The sequence below is a fragment of the Dendrobates tinctorius genome, unplaced genomic scaffold (genome assembly GCF_039654945.1).
Source record: "Dendrobates tinctorius isolate UK_male_01 unplaced genomic scaffold, ASM3965494v1 ptg000362l, whole genome shotgun sequence".
In the NCBI taxonomy this organism is placed as follows: Eukaryota; Metazoa; Chordata; class Amphibia; order Anura; family Dendrobatidae; genus Dendrobates; species Dendrobates tinctorius.
Window position 1 is genome coordinate 2,467,582 of NW_027362028.1, and position 25,888 is coordinate 2,493,469.

The 25,888-nt window shown below is 46.1% G+C and overlaps 1 protein-coding gene across 2 annotated transcripts in view; it reads left to right on the top strand.

Annotated features, from left to right (window-relative positions):
• The window catches only part of PLCXD3 (phosphatidylinositol specific phospholipase C X domain containing 3), a 156,004-nt gene that overhangs the window by 104,495 nt on the left and 25,621 nt on the right, over positions 1–25,888 (top strand). The window contains exon 3 of one of the 2 annotated variants that reach the window (XM_073562664.1): positions 15,279–16,078. The exons of the other annotated variant lie outside the window; for it this stretch is intronic. Coding sequence (XP_073418765.1) covers positions 15,279–15,432 — 154 coding nt within the window. The 3' untranslated portion in view covers positions 15,433–16,078. Of the gene's footprint in view, positions 1–15,278; positions 16,079–25,888 lie in introns of those variants that run through there. 2 annotated transcript variants of the gene reach the window in all.

A 25,888-nucleotide genomic window follows, 5' to 3' on the forward strand; every position in this document is an offset into this window, starting at 1 on the left:
TGATTTATTGCTTTGCTTCCTGCGGAGAATCTTCAGTAGATAATTAACTTCCTCTATAAAGCAATCTATACAAATATGTTGGTGTCTGGGGATGGATGTGATCAGTGAGTGCATTTGCCGCCCGGCGTTTTCCCGTTATTAATAATGATTACAGGTGATGCAGATAAATGTTACAGAACTTTCCGTGTCTGCTGCTGATCGTTTTGATGTAATCTTTACATGTGAGAAAAGAACACTCACCACTGTTATATAGATCAGGAAGGTCCTGTGGCCCGAGTGCATCGCTTGTCACTGTGCGGTGTATGATGGTCGCTGCACTGTATGGCGGTATATAGGCATTGTACTGTGTAGTACTGTGCAGTATATGATGGGTGCACTGTATGGTGGTATATAGGCATTCTACTGTATAGTACTGTGCAGTATATGATTGGTGCACTGTATGGCGGTATATAGGCATTGTGTGGTACTGTGCAGTATATGATGGGTGCACTGTATGGCGGTATATAGGCATTGTACTGTATAGTACTGTGCAGTATATGATGGTTGCACTGTATGGCGGTATATAGGCATTGTACTGTATAGTACTGTGCAGTATATGATGGGTGCACTGTATGGCGGTATATAGGCATTGTGTGGTACTGTGCAGTATATGATGGTGGCTGCACTGTATGGCGGTATATACTGTACACACGTGTTCAAAATTGTTGGTACCCCTCGTTTAATGACAGAAAACCCCACAATGGTCACAGAAATAACTTGAATCTGACAAAAGTGATAATAAATGAAAAATGTATGAAAATGAACAAATGAAAGTCAGACATTGCTTTTCAGCCATGCTTCTGTAAGGAGGAAGACCGAGCTGCGGGTACCTGTGCAATGCCGGGTCCGGAACTATCAAGGCTGCGTCCAGTGTTGCTGGGGGGAAAGAATTTGGAGCCGGACAGGACCCATGACCTGGTGAGAGGGGATGTGGCGAGACAGGGGAGAGAGCAGGAAGCGTGGGAAAAGAGCAGAGTTTCCCGCCGGCAGGGAGAGGAAGCAGGTGTACGCCGTGCTCTGTGTGGGGAGAGAAAGAATGCGGAGTTGAGACCCGGCAGAGGTTACGTGAAGGCTCCGCGGAACCAGTAAGCGTGCAGAGCATCGGGCGCTCGGACAGACATTGTGCAGTGCTCGCATTGAGAAGCGAGTGCCAGGTGCAGGATCATGAGGTGTATTCCCCCTTGCTGGCAGGCGCGCAGCGGAGCACGCAGCGGGCAGAGACTTGTATGGCACTTCCCACCTCGGCGTTACAGATTGATGGAGTAGGGGCTCAGTGGGTAAAACCGATGACCGCCCGTTGCCGCCAGAAGCTGGACCATTTGTTGGCAGGTTGCACCTGAGGACGCAGTGCCGGCTGCTGCCGGTATAACAACTTTCATTGGACTGCATGTGGTTAAGGACAGAGAAGTCAGAATAAGTGAAGTTTATTAATAAGATTGCTGTGTATTATCATAATTCTACTGTTAGTTACTTGTTATCTCCCTGCGAGGAGTTCACTATTGTGATGAATTAATCTGCACTGTGTTAGACCATGTTCTGCATTCCCTGCGTTACTGCATCCCTGAACCTGCTTACATTTGGCCTAGTCGGCAGGATGCAGTCTCCAAATGCAGAGGCAGCAGACCAATCCATCATGAGTGCCCTGACGTCCAGCTCACCGCTGGGGGCCATGCTCAACAATCTCCCAAAATTCACGGGGAGTAACCTAATGCTATGGGACTGGACTGAGTGGGTAAAAGGCATGTTGAGGATGCACCCGATGACCTCGCTATGCAAGCGGAGATTGCTGTGAAGCCCCTGGACGGTGAGGCTCGATGTTCTGTAATGTTTCGCGCCCCCCCACGAACGGGACACACTGAACAAGGTGTTGCAGATTTTGGAAGCGATGCATGGGGATCCCACCAATATTGGGGAATTGCGGATGCAAATGTTTCGCCGAGTTCAGAGAGAGGGGGAGTCAGTGACTCAATACATTGATGCATTGCAAGAGGTGAAAGCGCATATTGCCAAACGGGATGATGTTTGGGCAATAAGAGTGGGCCCCCTAATGTGATATTGAGATAAATTTGTGATGGGCCTCAGGGAAGCGTTGCTTAAGCAAGCCTTGTGTGAGCGCCAGCGTGACAAACTGCGTATGACCTTCCTAGAAATTGGGGCGGACGCGCGCGTGAGAAAGCAGGAGCAGGGGACAGGAGCCTTGGCAGAGATGGTCTAGAGAAATGAGGTACCTGCCTTGCCCTCAGCTGAACTAGAATCGGCCCGAGAGATCCAGAATGAAATACGGGAAATGCAGGAAGAGAGGTCTGGCCTCAGAAGAGCCCCCATTGTAGCTCAAAACACACCCAGAGACAGGAGGGACTTCGAATCCCGCTTACTCATTGAATATCGCCAGGGAATGGGATAATCTTGTACAGAATGGAATCCGAGTTGTTTCAAGTGTGGGAATGCCAGACACTCTGCCCGTGGGTGTGCGAGACGGGGGCGGTCCCTACCTCGGCAGCCGTTAAACTAGTGGGCTCCGTGGCAGGGGGACGCCGCCTGGAGCCTGAGAGACCAAGGAGGAGAGAGGACAGTCCCGAAAGTTTGACTTCTACGAGCCCTACCATCTGGGCTGAAGTGAATGGGCGAACCGTCCGTTGCTTGATTGATACTGGTTCGCAAGTGAGCACCATGCTGGAAGCATACTTTAGATGTCGTTTTCCAGAAGTGTCTCAGCCATAGTGGGGCCCAGTGATCAGTCTGACAGTGGCCAACCAGTTGCCCATCTCAGGGGTGGACCGCATGGCGAAGTATCGGTACAAGATCGCTTATCGGGCCGGGGCCAAGAATATGCATGCTGATGCTCTCTTGAGAGGGACTCATGAGCAGCCTGAATGCGACCAAGATGCAGAATTGGAAGCAGAAGAGATTCCTGGTTTTCAGGGCCTTGCTAGGTCGTTGGTGGCGATGCAGGGCAGATCGGAGAGATATCTGGAGAACAGGTGCTGGGATGACCTCGGAATGACTGGGTGCAACTTCAGAAGCAGATAAGGAACTTGGCCAGCTGAGACAGTGGGTGGCCCTGAAGCACCTTTTCAGCCAGCGAGAGAGAGATGCTCTGTCCCCAGGGGCTCTGCAGATCCTGAGGCAGTGGGAGAGGCTCCAGTTGGAAGATGGATTGCTATATAGAAGAGTACAGCTGACTCGGGAATTGGGGGTCACTTGACAAGTAGTGCTCCCGAAAAAGTTGATCCGTGTTGTGGCTACAGAAGCCCATGAGATAGGGGCTCACTTTGGTCCGGAGATGTTCCAGTGGTTACAGAAGCTGCTGTATCACCCCTGATTGAGGACTGCAGTAGAGGAGGCTTGTCAAAGATGTCGGAGCTGTGAACTAGCTAAACCTCCAGAGCAGAGAACCCCGATGCAGACAATCATGACTTCTTCCCCCTTGGAGCTATGGATGATTGACTACTTAGTCGTAGGATTGGCACATCTCGGGTACGAACACTGTCTGGTGATGACCGATCACTTCACCAAGTTTGCTGCGGTGACTCTGACTCAGGACCAGACTGCTGAGTCAATTATTCAGGCCATTTGTCGAGACTTTATCCGGGTATACGGTTGCCCAAAAAGGATTCATTCTGACCAAAGTGCTTGCTTCCAAGGTCAAGTGATGGAGGAGTTACATCGTTTGTACCGGATCGAGATGTGTAGGACTATGCCCTATCATCCTAAGGGAATGGAGCCTGCGAACGTTTCAATCGAACGTTGATTCAGATGCTCCAAACATAGGAGGAAGATCGGAAAATATGGTTGCCTGAGTTTGTGGCTGAATTAGTCTGCGTGTACAATAATCAAGTGCACAGTACAACAGGATACACACCGTATACTTTGGTGTTCAGGCAAAAGGGACGAGAGATCACGGAGCTGAAGTTGGAACCGGAAAAAGACTACCCACAGACGGGGGTGTCTTCCTTGGTCCGAGAACATCGACATCGACTATAGACTCTTCGTCGGCTAGTACAGACGAGGATCCGAGAACTCCAGCACCACGAAATGACGCCTATTCGAGGGACAGCTCTAAGGACAGGAGATCGGGTGTTGATCCGGAACAAGTGCCCCGGGGAAAGCTGGAACATCGATGGGAGAAGACCTTGCATCGGATGAAACGCCGAGTCGGTTCTGATGGGCCGGTGTATGAAGTTCAACCCGAATGGGAAGAAGGAGGCCTACCCGAATAGTCCATCGCAGTATGTTACTGCCCTGTCTGTCACAGGGTCCTGAGGAAGGAGAGAGAGTGCCAGACATCACCGAAGCGCCCACTCCAATGGTTGAGGAAGAGACACTCGCCGCAGCCCCAGGCTTGAATAATTCACCATCCCCTGGCCCCAGGGAAATGTCCGGGCCTGAAGCTACAGACGGCAGATTCATCGGAGCAAAATATTCTCTCGCCTCCTATCAGTCAACCTGAATTACGCCGGTCAGAGCGAATGACAGCCGGAGTACCTCCCACTCGTTATGAACAAGACCAATTTATGTGGCAACTAATTATTCAAGGAGTGGAAGAATGTGAATGTTTGATGAAGGAGCTCTCGCCCATGGTTAGTTAAAATCGGGTGAGAGTGTAAGGAGGAAGACCGGGCTGCGGGTATCTGTGCAATGCCGGGTCCAGCTGTCGAGGCTGCGTCCAGTGTTGCCGGGGAAAAAGAATAGGGAGCCGGACAGCACCCATGACCTGGTGAGAGGGGATGTGGCAAGACAGGGGTGAGAGCAGGTTCCCGCCAGCAGGGAGAGGAAGCAGGTGTACGCCACGCTGTGCGAGAAGAGAGTCCAGAGCTGAGACCCGGCAGAGGTTACGTGAGGGCCCCGCGGAACCAGTGAGCATGCAGAGCTTCAGGTGCTCGGACAGACAATGTGCGGTGCTCACATTGAGAAGTGAGTGCCAGGTGCAGGATCATGAGGTGTATTTCCCTTGCCGGCAGGCGTGCAGCGGAGCACACACCGGGCAGAGACTTCTTCACCACTTCCCACCGGCCGCTGCCGGTATAACAACTCTCATTGGACTGCATGCAGTTAAGGACAAAGAAGTCACAATAAGTGACGTTTATTAATAAGATTGTTGTGAATTATCATAATTCTACTGTTAATTACTTGCTATCTCCTTGCGAGGGGTTGACTATAATAAATTAAACCGCACTGTTAGACCTTGTTCTGCATTACCGCATCCGGGCACCTGCTTACACTTCCACAGAATTTTAAAAAAAAAATAAAACTCATGAAATAGGCCTGGACAGAAATGATGGTACCCCTGAAAATAATGTGATAAAAGGGACATGTTAAATTGTGGTTTGTCCACTAATTAGCATCACAGGTGTCTACAGTCTTCAAATCAGTGAGTGGCCTGTATAGAGGGCTACAGATACTCACTGTGCTGTTTGGTGACATGGTGTGTATCTGTTACGATTGGGTGACCGAAGAGGAAAGCAAGACCAAGCTAAGCCACAGAAAACCAGAGAGGTTGGTAACTAAGCGGATTGCAGACCCCTGATCCTATCCACACAACTAGCAGTAGCCGTGGAGCGTACCTACGATGATCCTAGATGCCTCGAAACAGACGGATAACTAAATAAGCCTAAAGCAAGAAAGGGGAAATCTAAACTGCCCCAGAGCAGACCCCAAAGGAATAGATAGCCCCCAAACATTTATTGTCGGTGAGACAAGATGAAAACACAAACGCAGGTAGGAAAATAGACTGAGCAAACGATGGGGCCCACACTAACTAGACAGAAAAGGAAAGACTCTGTCTGCAGTCACGCAAAAAACCCTGCAAAAAATGCCCAACACGTCTGATAGAAAAATACTGAAGTCACTAGACTTCGCCCACTATATCAGCACTCTGGTATATTCTGAAAGCAGAGCAAAAAGAGGCCAATCTAATAAGGGACAAAAACAAACTGGCACAAGCAGTAACATAAGGATGGAAATTCAGCACAGCCCAAGTCGGAGCTGGCTGACCACACAAAACTGAAATGACAAAACCAGATCAAATGTGAACAATAGCAAAAGAACACTTAGCTGAGCATGCAGGGACTGAGCTGGAAACTAAGACCTCAGGAGGCAGGAAAAAATCACCAGCAGGGATAGAGGGAGTTGGCTGTCTTAAATCCAGTCAGAAACTCCAGATGTCCAATCATCCTCCTCATTATCAGGTGGCAGGCCTCTGTTAATTAGATCAGCACCTCCAGTAACCACCAGAGGGAGCCTGGAAAGAGAACTCGCGACCCCTCTGTCAATATAACCAGCTCCACTAACTTCACTAGTAACCAGAGGTAGGCCAGAAAGCGAATGCACAACAGTACCCCCCCCCCCCCGAGGAGGGGTCACCGAACCCTCATCCACGCCACCAGGCCAATCAGGATGGGCCCGGTGAAAAGCACGAACCAATCTATCGGCATGAATGTCAGAATCAGAGACCCAAAAATTATCCTCCTGGCCATAACCCTTCCATTTGACCAAGTACTGGAGTCTCTGTCTAGCCAAATGAGAATCCAATATTTTCTCTACCTCATATTCCACATTGCCTTTAACCAATACGGGGTCAGGAGGCACCGCCATAGGAACTACTGTCTCCACAAACCTCTTCAACAGAGATTTATGAAACACGTTATGGATCTTAAATGTAACTGGAAGAGCCAGTCGAAAAGAAACAGGATTAAGAATCTCCAAAATCTTATAAGGTCCAATGAATCTTGGCTTGAACTTTGGAGACGCAACCTTCATTGGAATATTCTTTGACGACAACCAAACCATATCACCCACTTTAAACCGGGGACCAATGGTCCAATGCCGGTTGGAAAACCATTGGGCTTTTTCCTGAGAGAGGGACAACTTATCCACCACTTGGTCCCAAATCTGCTGCATTCTCTCTACCACAGTGTCCACACCTGGGCAGGACGAAGATTCCACTTGCCCTGAAGAAAATCGAGGATGAAACCCAAAGTTACAGAAAAAAGGCGACATCAAAGTGGCAGAACTAGCTTTATTATTTAGCACGAATTCAGCCAAGGGCAAAAATGAGACCCAGTCATCCTGATCATCAGATGTAAAACATCTCAAATAGGACTCCAAAGTCTGGTTTGTTCTCTGTCTGCCCATTGGTCTGTGGGTGAAACGCAGAGGAGAAGGATAACTGAATTCCCAGTTTGGAACAAAAAGCTCTCCAAAATCTGGAAACAAACTGGACTCCTCTGTCCGACACAATGTTCTCAGGAATCCCGTGCAACCGAACCACCTGTTGTAAAAACAAGAGCACCAACTCTGAAGAAGATGGCAACTTTGGGAGTGGTACAAGATGGATCATCTTAGAAAATCTATCACAAATCACCCAGATAACAGTCATTCTCTGAGAGACGGGAAGATCAGAAATAAAATCCATTGAGATATGGGTCCATGGCCTCGTGGGCACCGGCAAGGGCATCAACAACCCACTAGAACGAGAACAGGGTTTAGACCGAGAACAAGTCCCACAGGACTGCACAAAAATTCCTGACATCATGAGATAAGGCAGGCCACCAAAAAGACCGACTCACCAAATCTCTGGTACCAAACATACCTGGATGATCAGCCAACGCGGAGCAATGAATTTCATACATTACTCTCTTCCTCCACTGGTCAGGGACATACAATTTTCCCATAGGACAATGCTCAGGTTTGTCCCCCTGAAATTCCTCCAGGGCACGTCTCAAATCGGGTGAGATTGCAGAAAGAACTACCCCCTCATTTGGAATGGTAGTAGGCTCGGTCACAATAAGAGAATCCGCAAAGAAACTCCTAGAAAGGGTGTCCGCCTTAACATTCTTAGTGCCCAGAAGAAAAGAGACCACAAAATTAAAATGTGTGAAAAACAAGGCCCACCTAGCCTGTCTAGGATTCAAGCGTTTGGCTGATTCAAGATAAATCATATTCTTGTGGTTGGTGAGGACCTCAACTTGATGTCTAGCTCCCTCCAACCAATGTCTCCACTCTTCAACTCCACTCTTCAAATGCCCATTTCATGGCCAACAATTCCCGATTCCCCACGTCATAGTTATGTTCAAATGGGGAGAATTTTTGAGAAAAGAAGGCACAGGGATTCATTTTAGAAGTCACCGGATCTTTTTGGGACAAAACGGCTCCTGCACCAATCTCAGAAGCATCTACCTCCACCTGAAATGGGAGTGAGACATCAGGTTGCTGTAGAACCGGAGCAGAAGTGAATCTCCGCTTAAGCTCCTGAAATGCTGAGACAGCCTCTGGAGATCAATTCACCACATCAGCTCCCTTCTTGGTCAGATCAGTCAGTGGTTTGACAATACCAGAAAAATTACCTATAAATTTAAGATAGAAATTAGCAAAACCCAAAAACTTCTGGAGAGCCTTCAAAGAAATGGGCTGAACCCAATCATAAATGGCCTGTACCTTGGCCGGGTCCATTTCAATAGCCGACGGGGACAAAATAAATCCCAAACATGAAATGCTCTGTACACCAAAGAGGCACTTCGATCCCTTAACATACAGGGAATTTTCCCTCAAAATCCGGAACACAGTCCGGACATGTTCCACATGAGAATCCCAATCTTTGGAGAAGATCAAAATATCATCCAGATAAATTATCAAAAACTTATCCACAAAGTCCCGGAAAATATCATTCATAAAAGATTGGAAGACAGAAGGGGCATTAGTGATCCCAAAAGGCATCACCAGGTACTCAAAATGTCCCTCCGGAGTATGAAACGCCGTCTTCCATTCATCCCCGTGCTTGATGCGAATAAGATTATATGCCCCCCAGAGGTCAAGCTTGGTAAACCAGCAGGCACTTTTAACTCTGGAAAATAAATCAGAAATCAAGGGTAACGGATACTGATATTTAACAGTGATTTTGTTAAGAGAACAATAGTCAATACAAGGCCTTAATGAACCATCTTTCTTGGCCACAAAAAAAAACCCAGCACCTAAAGGTGAAGAGGATGGTCTAATATGACCCTTCTCCAACGACTCCTTGCTATAAGATCGCATAGCATCATGTTCGGGTACCGATAAGTTGAAAAGCCGACCCTTGGGAAATTTACACCCGGGCATTAACTCAATTGCACAGTTATAACTCCTATGAGGAGTCAAAGATGCAGACTTTCTCTCACTAAATACATAAAAAAAATCAGCCAAATAATCAGGAATATCATGAGACTGAGGAGAGGTGGAGAAAACAGGAGTGTCACTAAGAACACACTGACAACCCCAACTCACCACAGACACAGATTCCCAATACAAAACAGGATTATGAGTTTGCAACCAAGGAAAACCCAGAACAATGGTATCATGCAAATTGTGCAACACCAAAAATATACAATTTTCTTGGTGGTCCGGGGCAACCCGCATTACCACCTGGGTCCAAAACTGGGGTTTATTCTGCGCCAAAGGAGTAGCGTCAATACCCCTCAAAGGGATAGGAGTCCGCAGGGGTACCATGGGAAAACCGCAACGTTTAGCAAAGTCTAAATCCATCAGAGTTAGCAAAGTCTAAATCCATCAGATTCAAAGCTGCTCCTGAATCTACTAAAGCCTTAGCGGAAAATGTAGACAAGAGGAGAATTGATGACAAATCAAAGAGACCGATAATACGAATGGTAACAAAAGAGCCCAGAAAAACTTCTAACCATATTAAAGATGAACTTCAAGCTCAAGGAACATCAGTATCAGATCGCACCATCCGTCGTTGTATGAGCCAAAGTGGACTTCATGGGAGACGACCAAGGAAGACACCACTGTTGAAAAAAATCATAAAAAAGCCAGACTGGAATTTGCCAAGCTACATGTTGACAAGCCACAAAGCTTCTGGGAGAATGTCCTATGGACAGATGAGACAAAAATGGAACTTTTTGGCAAGGCACATCAGCTCTATGTTCACAGACAGAAAAATTAAGCATATCAAGAAAATAACACTGTCCCTACTGTGAAACATGGAGGAGGCTCTGTTATGTTCTGGGGCTGCTTTGCTGCATCTGGCACAGGGAGTCTAGAATCTTTGCTGGGTACAATGAAATCTCAAGACTATTAAGGGATTCTAGAGAGAAATGTGCAGACCAGTGTCAGAAAGCTTGGTCTCAGTCGTAGATCATGGGTCGTGCAACAGGATAATAACCCATAACACACAGCTAAAAACACCCAAGTGGCCTTTTATGAGCCCTGACCTAAATCCTATTGAGGATCTTTGGAAAGAGCTGAAACATGCCGTCTGGAAAAGACAACCTTCACACACGAGACAACTGGAGCAGTTTGCTCTTGAGGAGTGCGCCAAAATACCTGTCGAGAGTCGCTGAAGTCTCATTGACAGTTACCGGAATCGTTTGATTGCAGTGATTGCCTCAAAAGGTTGTGCAGCAAAATATTAAGTTAATGGAACATCATTTCTGTCCAGGCCGATTTCATGAGTTTTATTTATTTTTTTTAAATTCTGTGGAAGCATGGAGGAAAAGCAATGTCTGACTTTCATTTGTTCATTTTTATAGATTTTTTATTTATTATTACTTTTGTCAGATTCAAGTTATTTCTGTGACCATTGTGGGTTGATCTGTCATTAAACGAGGGGTACCAACAATTTTGACCGTGTGTAGGCATTGTATGGTACTGTGCAGTATATGATGGCTGCTGCACTGTATGGCGGTATAGAGGCATTGTGTGGCAGTGTGCAGTATATGATGGCTGCACTGTATGGCGGTATAGAGACATTGTGTGGCAGTGTGCAGTATATGATGGTAGCTGCACTGTATGGCGGTATAGAGACATTGTGTGGTACTGTGCAGTATATGATGGCTGCTGCACTGTATAGCGGTATAGAGGCATTGTCTGGTACTGTGCAGTATATGATGGCTGCTGCACTGTATGGCGGTATAGAGGCATTGTATGGTACTGTGCAGTATATGATGGCTGCTGCACTGAATGGCGGTATAGAGGAATTGTGTGGTACTGTGCAGTATATGATGGCTGCTGCACTGTATGGCGGTATAGAGGCATTGTGTGGTACTGTGCAGTATATGATGGTGGCTGCACTGTATGGCGGTTTAGAGGCATTGTGTGGCAGTGTGCAGTATATGATGGCTGCACTGTATGGCGGTATAGAGACATTGTGTGGCAGTGTGCAGTATATGATGGTGGCTCCACTGTATGGCGGTATAGAGACATTGTGTGGCAGTGTGCAGTATATGATCTGCACTGTATGGCGGTATAGAGACATTGTGTGGCAGTGTGCAGTATATGATGGTGGCTGCACTGTATGGTGGTATAGAGACATTGTGTGGCAGTGTGCAGTATATGATGGCTGCTGCACTGTATGGCGGTATAGAGACATTGTGTGGCAGTGTGCAGTATATAATGGCTGCACTGTATGGCGGTATAGAGACATTGTGTGGCAGTGTGCAGTATATGATGGTGGCTGCACTTTATGGCGGTATAGAGACATTGTGTGGCAGTGTGCAGTATATGATGGCTGCACTGTATGGCGGTATAGAGACATTGTGTGGCAGTGTGCAGTATATAATGGCTGCACTGTATGGCGGTATAGAGACATTGTGTGGCAGTGTGCAGTATATGATGGCTGCACTGTATGGCGGTATAGAGACATTGTGTGGCAGTGTGCAGTATATGATGGTGGCTGCACTTTATGGCGGTATAAAGACATTGTGTGGCAGTGTGCAGTATATGACGGCTGCACTGTATGGCGGTATAGAGACATTGTGTGGCAGTGTGCAGTATATGATGGCTGCACTGTATGGCGGTATAGAGACATTGTGTGGCAGTGTGCAGTATATGATGGTGGCTGCACTTTATGGCGGTATAGAGACATTGTGTGGCAGTGTGCAGCATATGATGGTGGCTGCACTGTATGGCGGTGTAGAGACATTGTGTGGTACTGTGCAGTATATGATGGCTGCACTGTATGGCGGTATAGAGACATTGTGTGGCAGTGTGCAGTATATGATGGTGGCTGCACTGTATGGCGGTATAGAGACATTGTGTGGCAGTGTGCAGTATATGATGGCTGCACTGTATGGCAGTATAGAGACATTTTGTGGCAGTGTGCAGTATATGATGGCTGCACTGTATGGCGGTATAGAGACATTGTGTGGCAGTGTGCAGTATATGATGGTGGCTGCACTGTATGGTGGTATAGAGACATTGTGTGGCAGTGTGCAGTATATGACGGCTGCACTGTATGGCGGTATAGAGACATTGTGTGGCAGTGTGCAGTATATGATGGTGGCTGCACTGTATGGCGGTATAGAGACATTGTGTGGTACTGTGCAGTATATGATGGCTGCACTGTATGGCGGTATAGAGACATTGTGTGGCAGTGTGCAGTATATGATGGTGGCTGCACTGTATGGCGGTATAGAGACATTGTGTGGCAGTGTGCAGTATATGATGGCTGCACTTTATGGCGGTATAGAGACATTGTGTGGCAGTGTGCAGTATATGATGGCTGCACTGTATGGCGGTATAGAGACATTGCGTGGCAGTGTGCAGTATATGATGGTGGCTGCACTGTATGGCGGTATAGAGACATTGTGTGGCAGTGTGCAGTATATGATGGCTGCACTGTATGGCGGTATAGCGACATTGTGTGGCAGTGTGCAGTATATGATGGTGGCTGCACTGTATGGCGGTATAGAGACATTGTGTGGCAGTGTGCAGTATATGATGGCTGCACTGTATGGCGGTATAGAGACATTGTGTGGCAATGTGCAGTATATGATGGCTGCACTGTATGGCGGTATAGAGGCATTGTGTGGCAGTGTGCAGTATATGATGGTGGCTGCACTGTATGGCGGTATAGAGACATTGTGTGGCAGTGTGCAGTATATGATGGCTGCACTGTATGGCGGTATAGAGACATTGTGTGGCAATGTGCAGTATATGATGGCTGCACTGTATGGCGGTATAGAGACATTGTGTGGTACTGTGCAGTATATGATGGCTGCACTGTATGGCGGTATAGAGGCATTGTGTGGCAGTGTGCAGTATATGATGGCTGCACTGTATGGCGGTATAGAGGCATTGTGTGGCAATGTGCAGTATATGGTGGCTGCACTGTATGGCGGTATAGAGACATTGTGTGGCAGTGTGCAGTATATGATGGCTGCACTGTATGGCAGTATAGAGGCATTGTGTGGCAGTGTGCAGTATATGATGGCTGCACTGTATGGCGGTATAGAGACATTGTGTGGTACTGTGCAGTATATGATGGTGGCTGCACTGTATGGCGGTATAGAGACATTGTGTGGTACTGTGCAGTATATGATGGTGGCTGCACTGTATGGCGGTATAGAGACATTGTGTGGTACTGTGCAGTATATGATGGTGGCTGCACTGTATGGCGGTATAGAGACATTGTGTGGCAGTGTGCAGTATATGATGGCTGCACTGTATGGCGGTATAGAGGCATTGTGTGGCAGTGTGCAGTATATGATGGCTGCACTGTATGGCGGTATAGAGACATTGTGTGGTACTGTGCAGTATATGATGGTGGCTGCACTGTATGGCGGTATAGAGACATTGTGTGGTACTGTGCAGTATATGATGGTGGCTGCACTGTATGGCGGTATAGAGACATTGTGTGGTACTGTGCAGTATATGATGGTGGCTGCACTGTATGGCGGTATAGAGACATTGTGTAGCAGTGTGCAGTATATGATGGCTGCACTGTATGGTGGTATAGAGACATTGTGTGGTACTGTGCAGTATATGATGGTGGCTGCACTGTATGGCGGTATAGAGACATTGTGTGGTACTGTGCAGTATATGATGGTGGCTGCACTGTATGGCGGTATAGAGACATTGTGTGGTACTGTGCAGTATATGATGGTGGCTGCACTGTATGGCGGTATAGAGACATTGTGTAGCAGTGTGCAGTATATGATGGCTGCACTGTATGGCGGTATAGAGACATTGTGTGGTACTGTGCAGTATATGATGGTGGCTGCACTGTATGGCGGTATAGAGACATTGTGTGGTACTGTGCAGTATATGATGGTGGCTGCACTGTATGGCGGTATAGAGACATTGTGTAGCAGTGTGCAGTATATGATGGCTGCACTGTATGGTGGTATAGAGACATTGTGTGGTACTTTGCAGTATTGTTATTTAGACAGTGTGCTGTACTGTTATGTGACCAGTGGATGGCGCTCTTTTTTGGGCCTTATATTCCCCATGTGCTGCATTGATGGTGATTTGTACATTGCCCTTTATTGCCCCTTATTGTCGGCAGCACATGGGGCAAATATCAATCAATTGCTGAACTTTAGATGTTGTGACACTTGTTGGGTGTCACTCGGCCGTCGTCTCGATTCCTCTCACTCATTTCCCGGTGTGTGACGATTCCAAGTATAAGTTGTGGCTGCAGTTTGCTGCAGGACCTTGTGCACACGGTAAGTACATTTCTGCATCAAAACGGATCTCTAGGCAGGAAAGACGGACGATCATTGTTATCACAGTCACGTGAATGAGTGAAAAGCGCTGAAAGCAGCGACGAGCGGCAGACGTGAAAGCAGCGACGAGCGGCAGACGTGAAACCGCTCCAAATCTGCAAGGAAAAAATCAGCAGCGTGTGCACGAGATGTCGGGAATCTCAGTGCGGCGTTTTGTGATCCCGCGGCTCATCACATAGTCATTACCGGAGAATGGAGGCAGCATTGACATCGCACACTGTCACAGTACAGACGTCCGCCGCCACATCGAGCCACTGCACACTTTCCTTTCCTATCTGGACACCCCTTTAAGTTGCACATAATTTTAGGATGATTCTGATTAGATAGCTCAAAAAATAAGATTTCACTTAGTTGAAGTTTTTAGCTTTTCCTTCAGGGGAAGAAAGATGCAAGAAATGTCTGAAACGCAGCGAATCTTTCATCAGAAAGTGAAATATTGTTTCAGATTTTTTCTTAATTTTTTTTATTTTGAATATCCTTAATTTTCTTTTATTTAAAATTTATTATTGTTAACTGGTAAACTTGCAGCTTTCACACAAGAGCTGAAGCTGTTTCAGACTCTTCCTCCTTGCTCTTTACTGCAGACTTTTCAGCGACCTCATTATCATCACAGGCAGGATTAGCCTAAAAGGTAACAAATTCACAATAAGCGATGTCACAGTTCACCTCTAAAATTGACGCCAAATGTTAAAATTGCAAGTCGTCCTATGGCTGACGCTCCTGTTTTTTGTTTCTCCGCAGCGCTCTCCCCTCCATGATGCATTGGGTGCGGACGCAGAAGCCGGGAGAAAGCGGGATCAACATCGTGACGGCAGATTTTGTAGAATTAGGTGACTTTATCAGCACTGTCATCAGACTAAATTATCTGCTGGATGAAGAAGACAACGCCACTTGATACAGGAGCAGGAAACCTCCAAAAAACATGAAATGCTGCAGTGTAATTGTCTTAGCGATGTTTTCTTGTACTCAGAACTCTTCCTACAAATTCTCCAAGTTGCTTGGGGTCCATAATCCAGAAGGGGGGGGAGCAGCCATGTTTTACTAATCTTGTACCACCCCTTTAACAACAAAGAGGGCGCACTTATTTTATGTCATTTCATGGGATTTTGTCTTTTAAACCAAAGTATTAATGAATTCAGTTTGTGGACTTTATTTAATGATTGCTGTTGTCAAGTAGAATCTTTTTGTGTTTTTTTTTTTTTTAATAGAATCTCAGTTGTGCTTTTTTTTTTCCATTTATGATAACAATCTATTGGATAAGCTCCGCCCCAGATCCGCCCATGAGGAACCTCAAAATCTCTAACTTGCTATATACGTCAGTCTGCCCCCAGGAAATCAGTAAGGAGTGATTATATCGCACTCTTTAGAGCCACACAACAGTGGAATAGGTAGACTCAGAAGGTTTTTTAATTCTTTATTTATTTATTTATTTTTTAAGATAAGTCATTGGTTTCCAACTTGTAGCAAAACTATAACTAAAGCATGATGGGAGTTGTAGTTTTTCTTCAGCTGCTCTGTGATAAAATAATGTGATAACCTGACTGCAGACTGATGCCTTGTGTCTGTGTCACTGTGTGTCCGGGGTCGCGGTTTCTTCTGTCCTTGGATCTGTTTTATTTTTTTTGGCACAATGTGTTTCATTTCTAATCCTGAATCTCTGATGCAGCGCGATTGTTTGTTTCCGGGGTCACTATGGGGCTCATGAAGAAGCTTGTGTGTGATGTCACCGTCTCTTTACTTTTCAACATTGTGTCTTCTGCTGAATGGTAATTATTTAGAATTCTCAATGAAAAATGGCTAAAACTTAAAGGGGTCGTCTCACCTTGTAAAATGGGGAGCAAGCAATTTGGCAATATCCTTTATGGAGGGATTTTAAGGGGATTTGCACACGTTGTGGATTGCTGTGCGGAATTTTCCGCGCAGAATCTGCTATTTTTGGCAGAATCCGCAGGTCAAAATGCCTGCGTTTTACCTGCGGATTTTCTGCAGATTTATTCGGGGTTTTGTGCGGATTTCGCCTGCGTTTTTACACCTGCAGATTCCTATAATGGAGTGGGTGTAAAAACGCTGCGGAATCCGCACAAAGAATTGGCATACTGCGGAAAATAAACCGCTGCTTTTTCTGCAGTATGTGCACAGCATTAATATTTTTTTCATAGGATAACATTGTACTGTATTCTCTGGCGGATCTGCAGGGCCAAATCCGCAACGTGTGCACATTCCCTAAATCCTTTAATTTGTTGCCTGATGATCTGGTTACTGGCCACCTCTGTGGGATATCAGAGCGGCTGGTTTCATAGGAAAGGATCATGCGCTTGCAAGCACTTTTCTGAAGCACTCCACCCATGCTGCAAAGGCAAAGCTGCCTCTGCCATCAGCATCTCAGAGATCATGAGGAACCCTAAGCAACACTTGTCTCACTATGACCTCCTTCAACAGTGCAGCAAAATTACAGTGATGTCAAAGCACAGGAATATTACTCACAGTGATATCATAGCACAGGACTATTACTCACAGTGATATCATAGCACAGGAATAGTGCACACAGTAATATAGCACAGGAATAGTGCACACAGTAATATCATAGCACAGGAATAGTGCACACAGTGATGGCATAGCTCAGGAATAGTGCACACAGTGATGGCATTGCACAGGAATAGTGCACACAGTGATGGCGTTGCACAGGAATAGTGCGCACAGTGATGGCATAGCACAGGAACAGTGCACACAGTGATGGTATAGTGCTGGAATAGTGCACACAGTGATGGTATAGCAGAGGAATAGTGCACACAGTGATGTCACACTGATGTCATATTACTGGAATAATGCACAGGGATAAAGCCCACAACGATGTCCCAATAGTGGGATAATGCACATGATGAAGTTTCAGAACAACGATAATGCACACAGTGATGGCATAACACAGGAATAGTGCAAACAGTGATGTCATAGCACAGAAATAGTGCATACAGTGATGGCATAGCACAGGAATAGTGCACACAGTGATGGCATAGCACAGAAACAGTGCACACAGTGATGGTATAGCACAGGCATAGAGCACACAGTGATGGCATAGCACAGGAATAGTGCACACAGTGATTGTATAGTGCTGGAATAGTGCACACAGTGATGGTATAGCAGAGGAATGGTGCACACAGTGATGGTATAGCACAGGCATAGAGCACACAGTGATGGCATAGCACAGGAATAGTGCACACAGTGATGGTATAGTGCAGGAATAGTGCACACAGTGATGGTATAGCAGAGGAATAGTGCACACAGTGATGGTATAGCACAGGCATAGTGCACACAGTGATGTCACACTGATGTCATATTACCGGAATAATGCACAGGGATAAAGCCCACAACGATGTCCCAATAGTGGGATAATGCACATAATGACGTTTCAGAACAACGATAATGCACACAGTGGTGTCACTGTCCATCGTGCACAACATGACATAAAAGCACAGAAATACTGTACACATGTAAGATCACTGTGTAAGTGCAACGTCCCAGTAAAGGGGGAAAATGATATCACAGCCCAAGAATCAAGTAATAACATGGAACAGGGACAGTGCACATTGCGAGCTAATCGCGAAATGTTTACATGTTCCACTTTGAGAATCTTGCAGGGGAGTGACAGGGTGAGACGAGATCACACCGAGGATTATTAACTCCTAAAGGGACAATGCTACACACAAACTCCCATGTCACTACTAATTGGTTGTGCTCCATTATTCCCCATATCGTTTGCATTTAGGGAGCGGTTGCGCCCCCGAGAGGCTTCCGTTACTGATGCAGGATGTTGGCATTGTGCTTGCTCTGGGGTTCTCATGGCAGCTTCAACAGATTCTTTGTTAATTTTCTGGTGTCCGATCATCTGACCAGTGACCGCCAATAAGAACACATCTTTAAGAGTCACATGACAAGATGTCCGTGCCCAGAACTAGTAATCAGACAAAGGCAGCACCATGGCGACCCCAGAGCAAGCACATTCCTGTTCTGGTCTGGAAAGACGCTAGAACCCCCGGCAATACTTTACTTTATCAATCCTTTTACTTTTGTGGTTTGGTTTGAAGGACAGTTCTGTGAAAATCGGGACTGTTGGCAAACATGTAGCCTTCATCTTCATTGCTGTGCGCATCTGCCGAGTTAATGGGACTTTTTTGCTTATTTCTTTTTGTTTCGTTCCATCAGTCGTCATTACTGCACCTCAAATTGAATATAATTCATCATATTAGAGCTCAGTATTTAAAATGCAAAAAATCCATCAACCTTTCTATTTCAGAGAGTAAAGTGAACGAAACCGCTGTAAGCACTCACGATAAAGATATTTTTTCCTACTTTTTTCCCCTCAGTCATTTCCTATATGTTTATGGGGCTGAATTTATAATTTGCGTATAATATATTTTATTCTAAAATTTAATCTTTTTGGATACAATGTTTCACGCAGCCATTGTCAATTCTGTCTGCCTAAGGTCACCACTAGGGGGAGCTCACTGCATATGAATAAATAGAGCTCTCAATGAACTGTTGGCAGCGAGCGCCCCCTAGTGTTGGCCACAATCACATACAATTTAATTGCGTAACTTTTTTGGCAGTGTCCATGGAAATAAAGGGCATGGAGGTTTGTAGAAGAAAAATTAAGTGAAAATTGGCGGTTGCAGTCACAACTAGGTCCTGGTACAATCCTAGGGTCAAAGATTCTCACATAAGAGCAGAGTACTATTATAAATGCAATATTATATCGTTACATTATTATACTACGGGTGTCACTTTTTGTGCACATAAAATGTGTGGCAGATAGTTACATAGATCCTTACCCGGGAGCGTCTGGTGCAGAGGGCATATAATAAAATAGGAGCCCATGGACCAACTGCAGGGATCTGTGCTATCTTTTGGGTTGTGCTTCTTAATATTATCCATATAGAAAATGTCACCAAAAGAGATAACTTTCATCACAGTTTATATATTTGCATAAATGGGAGACTATACAATAAAGTGGAAAAATGTATAGCTACAAAATCATTTGGGCGCACTATCACTGTGTGCCTAATGCTGTCAGTGAACTATAAGGCTGTGTTCACACACAGCGTTTTTTTAGCGGTTTTTACCGCGGTTTTCACTATAAAACCACTAAAAATAAACTTCCCAGTCTTTTCTATGCATTTTGCACTTTTTGTGCACATTGATGAGTTTTTTACCACGAAAAAAACAGCATCGCGGTAAAAAATGCAGCATGCTCATTAATTTTGCGGATTTTTCCGCGGTTTTGGCTTCTTCCATGCAGCTTGAAACCGCTGCGGAAAAAAACACATCAAAACCGTGCAAAATACGCACAAAAACCGCCGCGGAAAAATAGGTGCGGTTTCTGGGAAGGGATTCAGGTTTCTGAGCATAAATTGTCTGCAACATGTGCACTTAGCCTTAGAGTTTTAACTATGCAGAGAGCTCCCCCTAGTGGTGGCTGCAGACAGGATCTTATCATGTATCTCTGTATACAGGGAGCACCCCCCCAGTGGTGGCTGCAGACAGCATCATATCATGTATCTCTGTATACAGGGAGCTCCCCCTAGTGGTGGCTGCAGACAGGATCTTATCATGTATCTCTGTATACAGGGAGCACCCCCCAGTGGTGGCTGCAGACAGGATCTTATCATGTATCTCTGTATACAGGGAGCACCCCCCAGTGGTGGCTGCAGACAGCATCATATCATGTATCTCTGTATACAGGGAGCTCCCCCTAGTGGTGGCTGCAGACAGGATCTTATCATGTATCTCTGTATACAGGGAGCACCCCCTAGTGGTGGCTGCAGACAGCATCTTATCATGTATCTCTGTATACAGGGAGCTCCCCCTAGTGGTGGCTGCAGACAGGATCTTATCATGTATCTCTGTATACAGGGAGCACCCCCTAGTGGTGGCTGCAGACAGCATCATATCATGTATCTCTGTATACAGGGAGCTCCCCCTAGTGGCGACTGCAGACAGGATCTTATAATGTATCTCTGTATACAGGGAGCTCCCCCTAGTGGTGACTGCAGACAGGATCTTATCATCTATCTCTGTATACAGGGAGCTCCCCCTAGTGGAGGCTGAAGACAGGATCTTATCATGTATCTCTGTATACAGGGAGCTCCCCCTAGTGGTGACTGCAGACAGGATCTTATCATGTATCTCTGTATACAGGGAACTCCGCCTAGTGCTGGCTGCACACAGAATCTTATCATATATCTCTGTATACAGGGAGCTTCCCCTAGTGGCTACACACAGGATCTTATCATGCATCTCTGTATACAGGGAGCTCCACCTAGTGGCGACTGCAGACAGGATCTTTTCATGTATCTCTGTATACAGGGAGCTCCCACTAGTGGTGACTGCAGACAGGATCTTAACATGTATCTCTGTTTACAGGGAGCTCCCCCTAGCGGTGGCTGCAGACAGGATTTTATAATGTATCTCTGTATACAGGGAGCTCCCCCTAGTGGTGGCTGCAGGCAAGATCTTATCATGTGTATCTGTAAACAGGGAGCTCCCTCTAGTGGTGGCTGCAGACAGGATCTTATCATGTATCTCTGTATACAGGGAGCACCCCCTAGTGGTGGCTGCAGACAGCATCATATCATGTATCTCTGTATACAGGGAGCTCCCCCTAGTGGTGGCTGCAGACAGGATCTTATCATGTTTCTCTGTATATAGGGAGCTCCCCTAGTGGTGGCTACAGGCAGGATCTTATGTATCTCTGTATACAGGGAGCTCCCCCTAGTGGCGACTGCAGACAGAATCTTATCATGTATCTCTGTATACAGGGAGCTCCCCCTAGTGGTGGCTGCAGACAGGATCTTATCATGTATCTCTGTATACAGAGAGCTCCCCCTAGTGGTGGCTGCAGACAGGATCTTATCATGTTTCTCTGTATACAGGGAGCTCCCCTAGTGGTGGCTACAGGCAGGATCTTATGTATCTCTGTATACAGGGAGCTCTCCCTAGTGGCGACTGCAGACAGGATCTTATCATGTATCTCTGTATACAGGGAGCTCCCCCTAGTGGTGGCTGCAGACAGGATCTTATCATGTATATCTGTATACAGGGAACTCCCCCTAGTGGTGGCTGCATGCAAGATCTTATCATGTATATCTGTATACAGGGTGCTCCCCCTAGTGGTGGCTGCAGACAGGATCTTATCATGTATCTCTGTATACAGAGAGCTCCCCCTAGTGGTGGCTGCAGACAGGATCTTATCATGTTTCTCTGTATACAGGGAGCTCCCCTAGTGGTGGCTACAGGCAGGATCTTATGTATCTCTGTTTACAGGGAGCTCCCCCTAGTGGCGACTGCAGACAGGATCTTATCATGTATCTCTGTATACAGGGAGCTCCCCTAGTGGTGGCTGCAGACAGAATCTTATCATGTATCTCTGTTTACATGGAGCTCCCCCTAGTGGAGGCTGCAGACAGGATCTTATCATGTATCTCTCCATATAGGGAGCTACCCCTAGTGGTGACTGCAGACAGGATCTTATCATGTATATCTGTATACAGTAAGCTCCCCCTAGTGGTGGCTGCAGACAGGATCTTATCATGTATCTCTGTATACAGGGAGCTCCCCTTACTGAAGGCTGCAGACAGGATCTTATCATGTGTCTCTGTATACAGGGAGCTCCCCCTAGTGGTGACTGCAGACAGGATCTTTTCATGTATCTCTGTATACAGGGAGCTCCCTCTAGTGGTGACTGCAGACAGGATCTTATCATGTATCTCTGTATACAGGGAGCTCCCCCTAGCGGTGGCTGCAGACAGGATTTTATAATGTATCTCTGTATACAGGGAGCTCCCCCTAGTGGTGGCTACAGACAGGATCTTACCATATAGTTCTGTATACAGGGAGCTCCCCCTAGTGGTGGCTGCAGGCAGGATCTTATCATGTATATCTGTAAACAGGGAGCTCCCCCTAGTGGTGGCTGCAGGCAAGATCTTATCATGTATATTTGTATACTGGGAGCTCCCCCTAGTGGTGGCTGCAGACAGGATCTTATCATGTATCTCTGTATACAGAGAGCTTCCCCTAGTGGTGGCTGCAGACAGGATCTTATCATGTTTCTCTGTATACAGGGAGCTCCCCCTAGTGGTGGCTGCAGACAGGATCATATCATGTATCTCTGTATACAGGGAGCTCCCCCTAGTGGTGGCTGCAGACAGGATCTTATCATGTATCTCTGTATACAGGGAGCTCCCCCTAGTGTTGGCTGCAGACAGGATCTTATCATGTATCTCTCCATATAGGGAGCTACCCCTAGTGGTGACTGCAGACAGGATCTTATCATGTATCTCTGTATACAGGGAGCTCCCCCTAGTGGTGGCTGCAGACAGGATCTTATCATGTATCTCTGTATACAGGGAACTCCCCCTAGTGGTGACTGCAGACAGGATCTTATCATGTATCTCTGTATACAGGGAACTCCGCCTAGTGGTGGCTGCACACAGAATCTTATCATATATCTCTGTACACAGGGAGCTCCCCCTAGTGGCTACAGACAGGATCTTATGTATCTCTGTATACAAGGAGCTCCCCCTAGTGGCGACTGCAGACAGGATCTTTTCATGTATCTCTGTATACAGGGAGCTCCCTCTAGTGGTGACTGCAGACAGGATCTTATCATGTATCTCTGTTTACAGGGAGCTCCCCCTAGCGGTGGCTGCAGACAGGATTTTATAATGTATCTCTGTATACAGGGAGCTCCCCCTAGTGGTGGCTACAGACAGGATCTTACCATATATTTCTGTATACAGGAAGCTCCCCCTAGTGGTGGCTGCAGGCAAGATCTTATCATGTATATCTGTATACAGGGAGCTCCCCCTAGTGGTGGCTGCAGACAGGATCTTATCATGTATCTCTGTATACAGAGAGCTCCCCCTAGTGGTGGCTGCAATCAGGATCTTATCATGTTTCTCTGTATATAGGGAGCTCCCCCTAGTGGCGACTGCAGACAGGATCTTATGTATCTCTGTATACAGGGAGCTCCCCTAGTGGTGGCTACAGGCAGGATCTTATGTATCTCTGTATACAGGGAGCTCCCCCTAGTGGCGACTGCAGATAGGATCTTATCATGTATCTTTGTATACAGGGAGCTCCCCTAGTGGTGGCTACAGGCAGGATCTTATGTATCTCTGTATACAGGGAGCTCCCCCTAGTGGCGACTGCAGACAGAATCTTATCATGTATCTCTGTTTATATGGAGCTCCCCCTAGTGGTGACGGCAAACATGATCTTATCATGTATCTCTGTATACAGGGAGCTCCCCCTAGTGGTGACTGCAGACAGGATTTTATAATGTATCTCTGTATACAGGGAGCTCCCCCTAGTGGTGGCTAGAGATAGGATCTTATCATGTATTTCTGAATACAGGGAGCTCCCCCTAGTGGTGATTGAAGACAGGATCTTATCGTGTATATCTGTATACAGGGAGCTCCCCCTAGTGGTGGCTGCAGGCAGGATCTTATCATGTATCTCTGTATACAGGGAGCTCCCCCTAATGGTGGCTGCAGACAGGATCTTATCATGTATCTCTGTATACAGAAAGTTCCCCCTAGTGTGGCTGCAGACAGGATCTTATTATGTTTCTCTGTATACAGGGAGCTCCCCCTAGTGGTGGCTGCAGACAGGATCTTATCATGTATCTCTGTATACAGGGAGCTCCCCCTAGTGGTGGCTGCAGACAGGATCTTATCATGTATCTCTGTATACAGGGAGCACCCCCCAGTGGTGGCTGCAGACAGCATCATATCATGTATCTCTGTATACAGGGAGCTCCCCCTAGTAGTGGCTGCAGACAGGATCTTATCATGTATCTCTGTATACAAGGAGCTCCCCCTAGTGTTGGCTGCAGACAGGATCTTATCATGTATCTCTCCATATAGGGAGCTCCCCCTAGTGGTGACTGCAGACAGGATCTTATCATGTATCTCTGTATACAGGGAACTCTGCCTAGTGCTGGCTGCACACAGAATCTTATCACATATCTGTATACAGGGAGCTTCCCCTAGTGGCTACACAGAGGATCTTATCATGTATCCCTGTATACAGGGAGCTCCCCCTAGTGGCGACTGCAGACAGGATCTTTTCATGTACCTCTGTATACAGGAAACTCCCTCAAGTGGTGACTGCAGACAGGATCTTATCATGTATCTCTGTATACAGGGAACTCCGCCTAGTGCTGGCTGCACACAGAATCTTATCACATATCTCTGTATACAGGGAGCTTCCCCTAGTGGCTACACAGAGGATCTTATCATGTATCCCTGTATACAGGGAGCTCCCCCTAGTGGCGACTGCAGACAGGATCTTTTCATGTACCTCTGTATACAGGAAGCTCCCTCAAGTGGTGGCTGCAGACAGGATCTTATCATGTATCTCTGTAATCAGGGAGCTCCCTCTAGTGGTGGCTGCAGACAACATCTTATCATTTAGCTCTGTATACAGGGAGCTTCCCCTAGTGGTCGCTGCAGACAGGATCTTATCATGTATCTCTGTATACAGGGAGCTCCCACTAGTGGTGGAGGCAGGCAGGATCTTATATACCTATGTATAGAGGGATCTCCCCCTAGTAATTAACATTTCTGCATGGAAAGTTTAGCCACGGTTGTGACACGTACCACATGATGATCAATGTTAGAAAATCTGTCCAGTGACACAACAGATTTTCAGATGTCATCTAATTTCTTCTTACAACAGATAGTGACATCATCATCTTCTAGTAGTTTGTCACATTCTGTACCTTTACTTATTGTGTCCGTTTTGCTCGACGGCCAATACACTTATTTATTTAAATTTTTTGAAAACTTTTTCTTAACTTTTTTTTTTTACATTTAAAGTTCAGCATTTGATAAAATGCCTTATACTGAAAGAATGACGGGATGCAATCAGAAGAAATTATCTTTACGTTATTATTTATCTTGAATTAAAAAATGTGCAAATGTAAAACTTCACATTCTATTCTTGTGAATGTAACACATACATCGGTGTTCGGAGTTTCAGTTGAACGTATTTCTTGTACAATATGTAAAATAACTTGACAATTTATTTTTTTATGATTTTAGAGATGGAGAACTGTAATTTAATTTCCTTTTGTTTGTGTTTTCTCGAAATAAGAATTATATGCAAATATTATTTAGATACATGTAAAAGAGCATTCCCACCAGCATAAAATAAAAAAATAAAAATCAGATAAAAATATTTATCACAAATAGTGAATCTAATCATGTGTCTTTGTATGCAGTGAGCTCCCCCTAGTGGTGAGTGCAGACAGGACCTTATCATGTATCTGTATACAGGGAGCTCTCTCTAGTGGT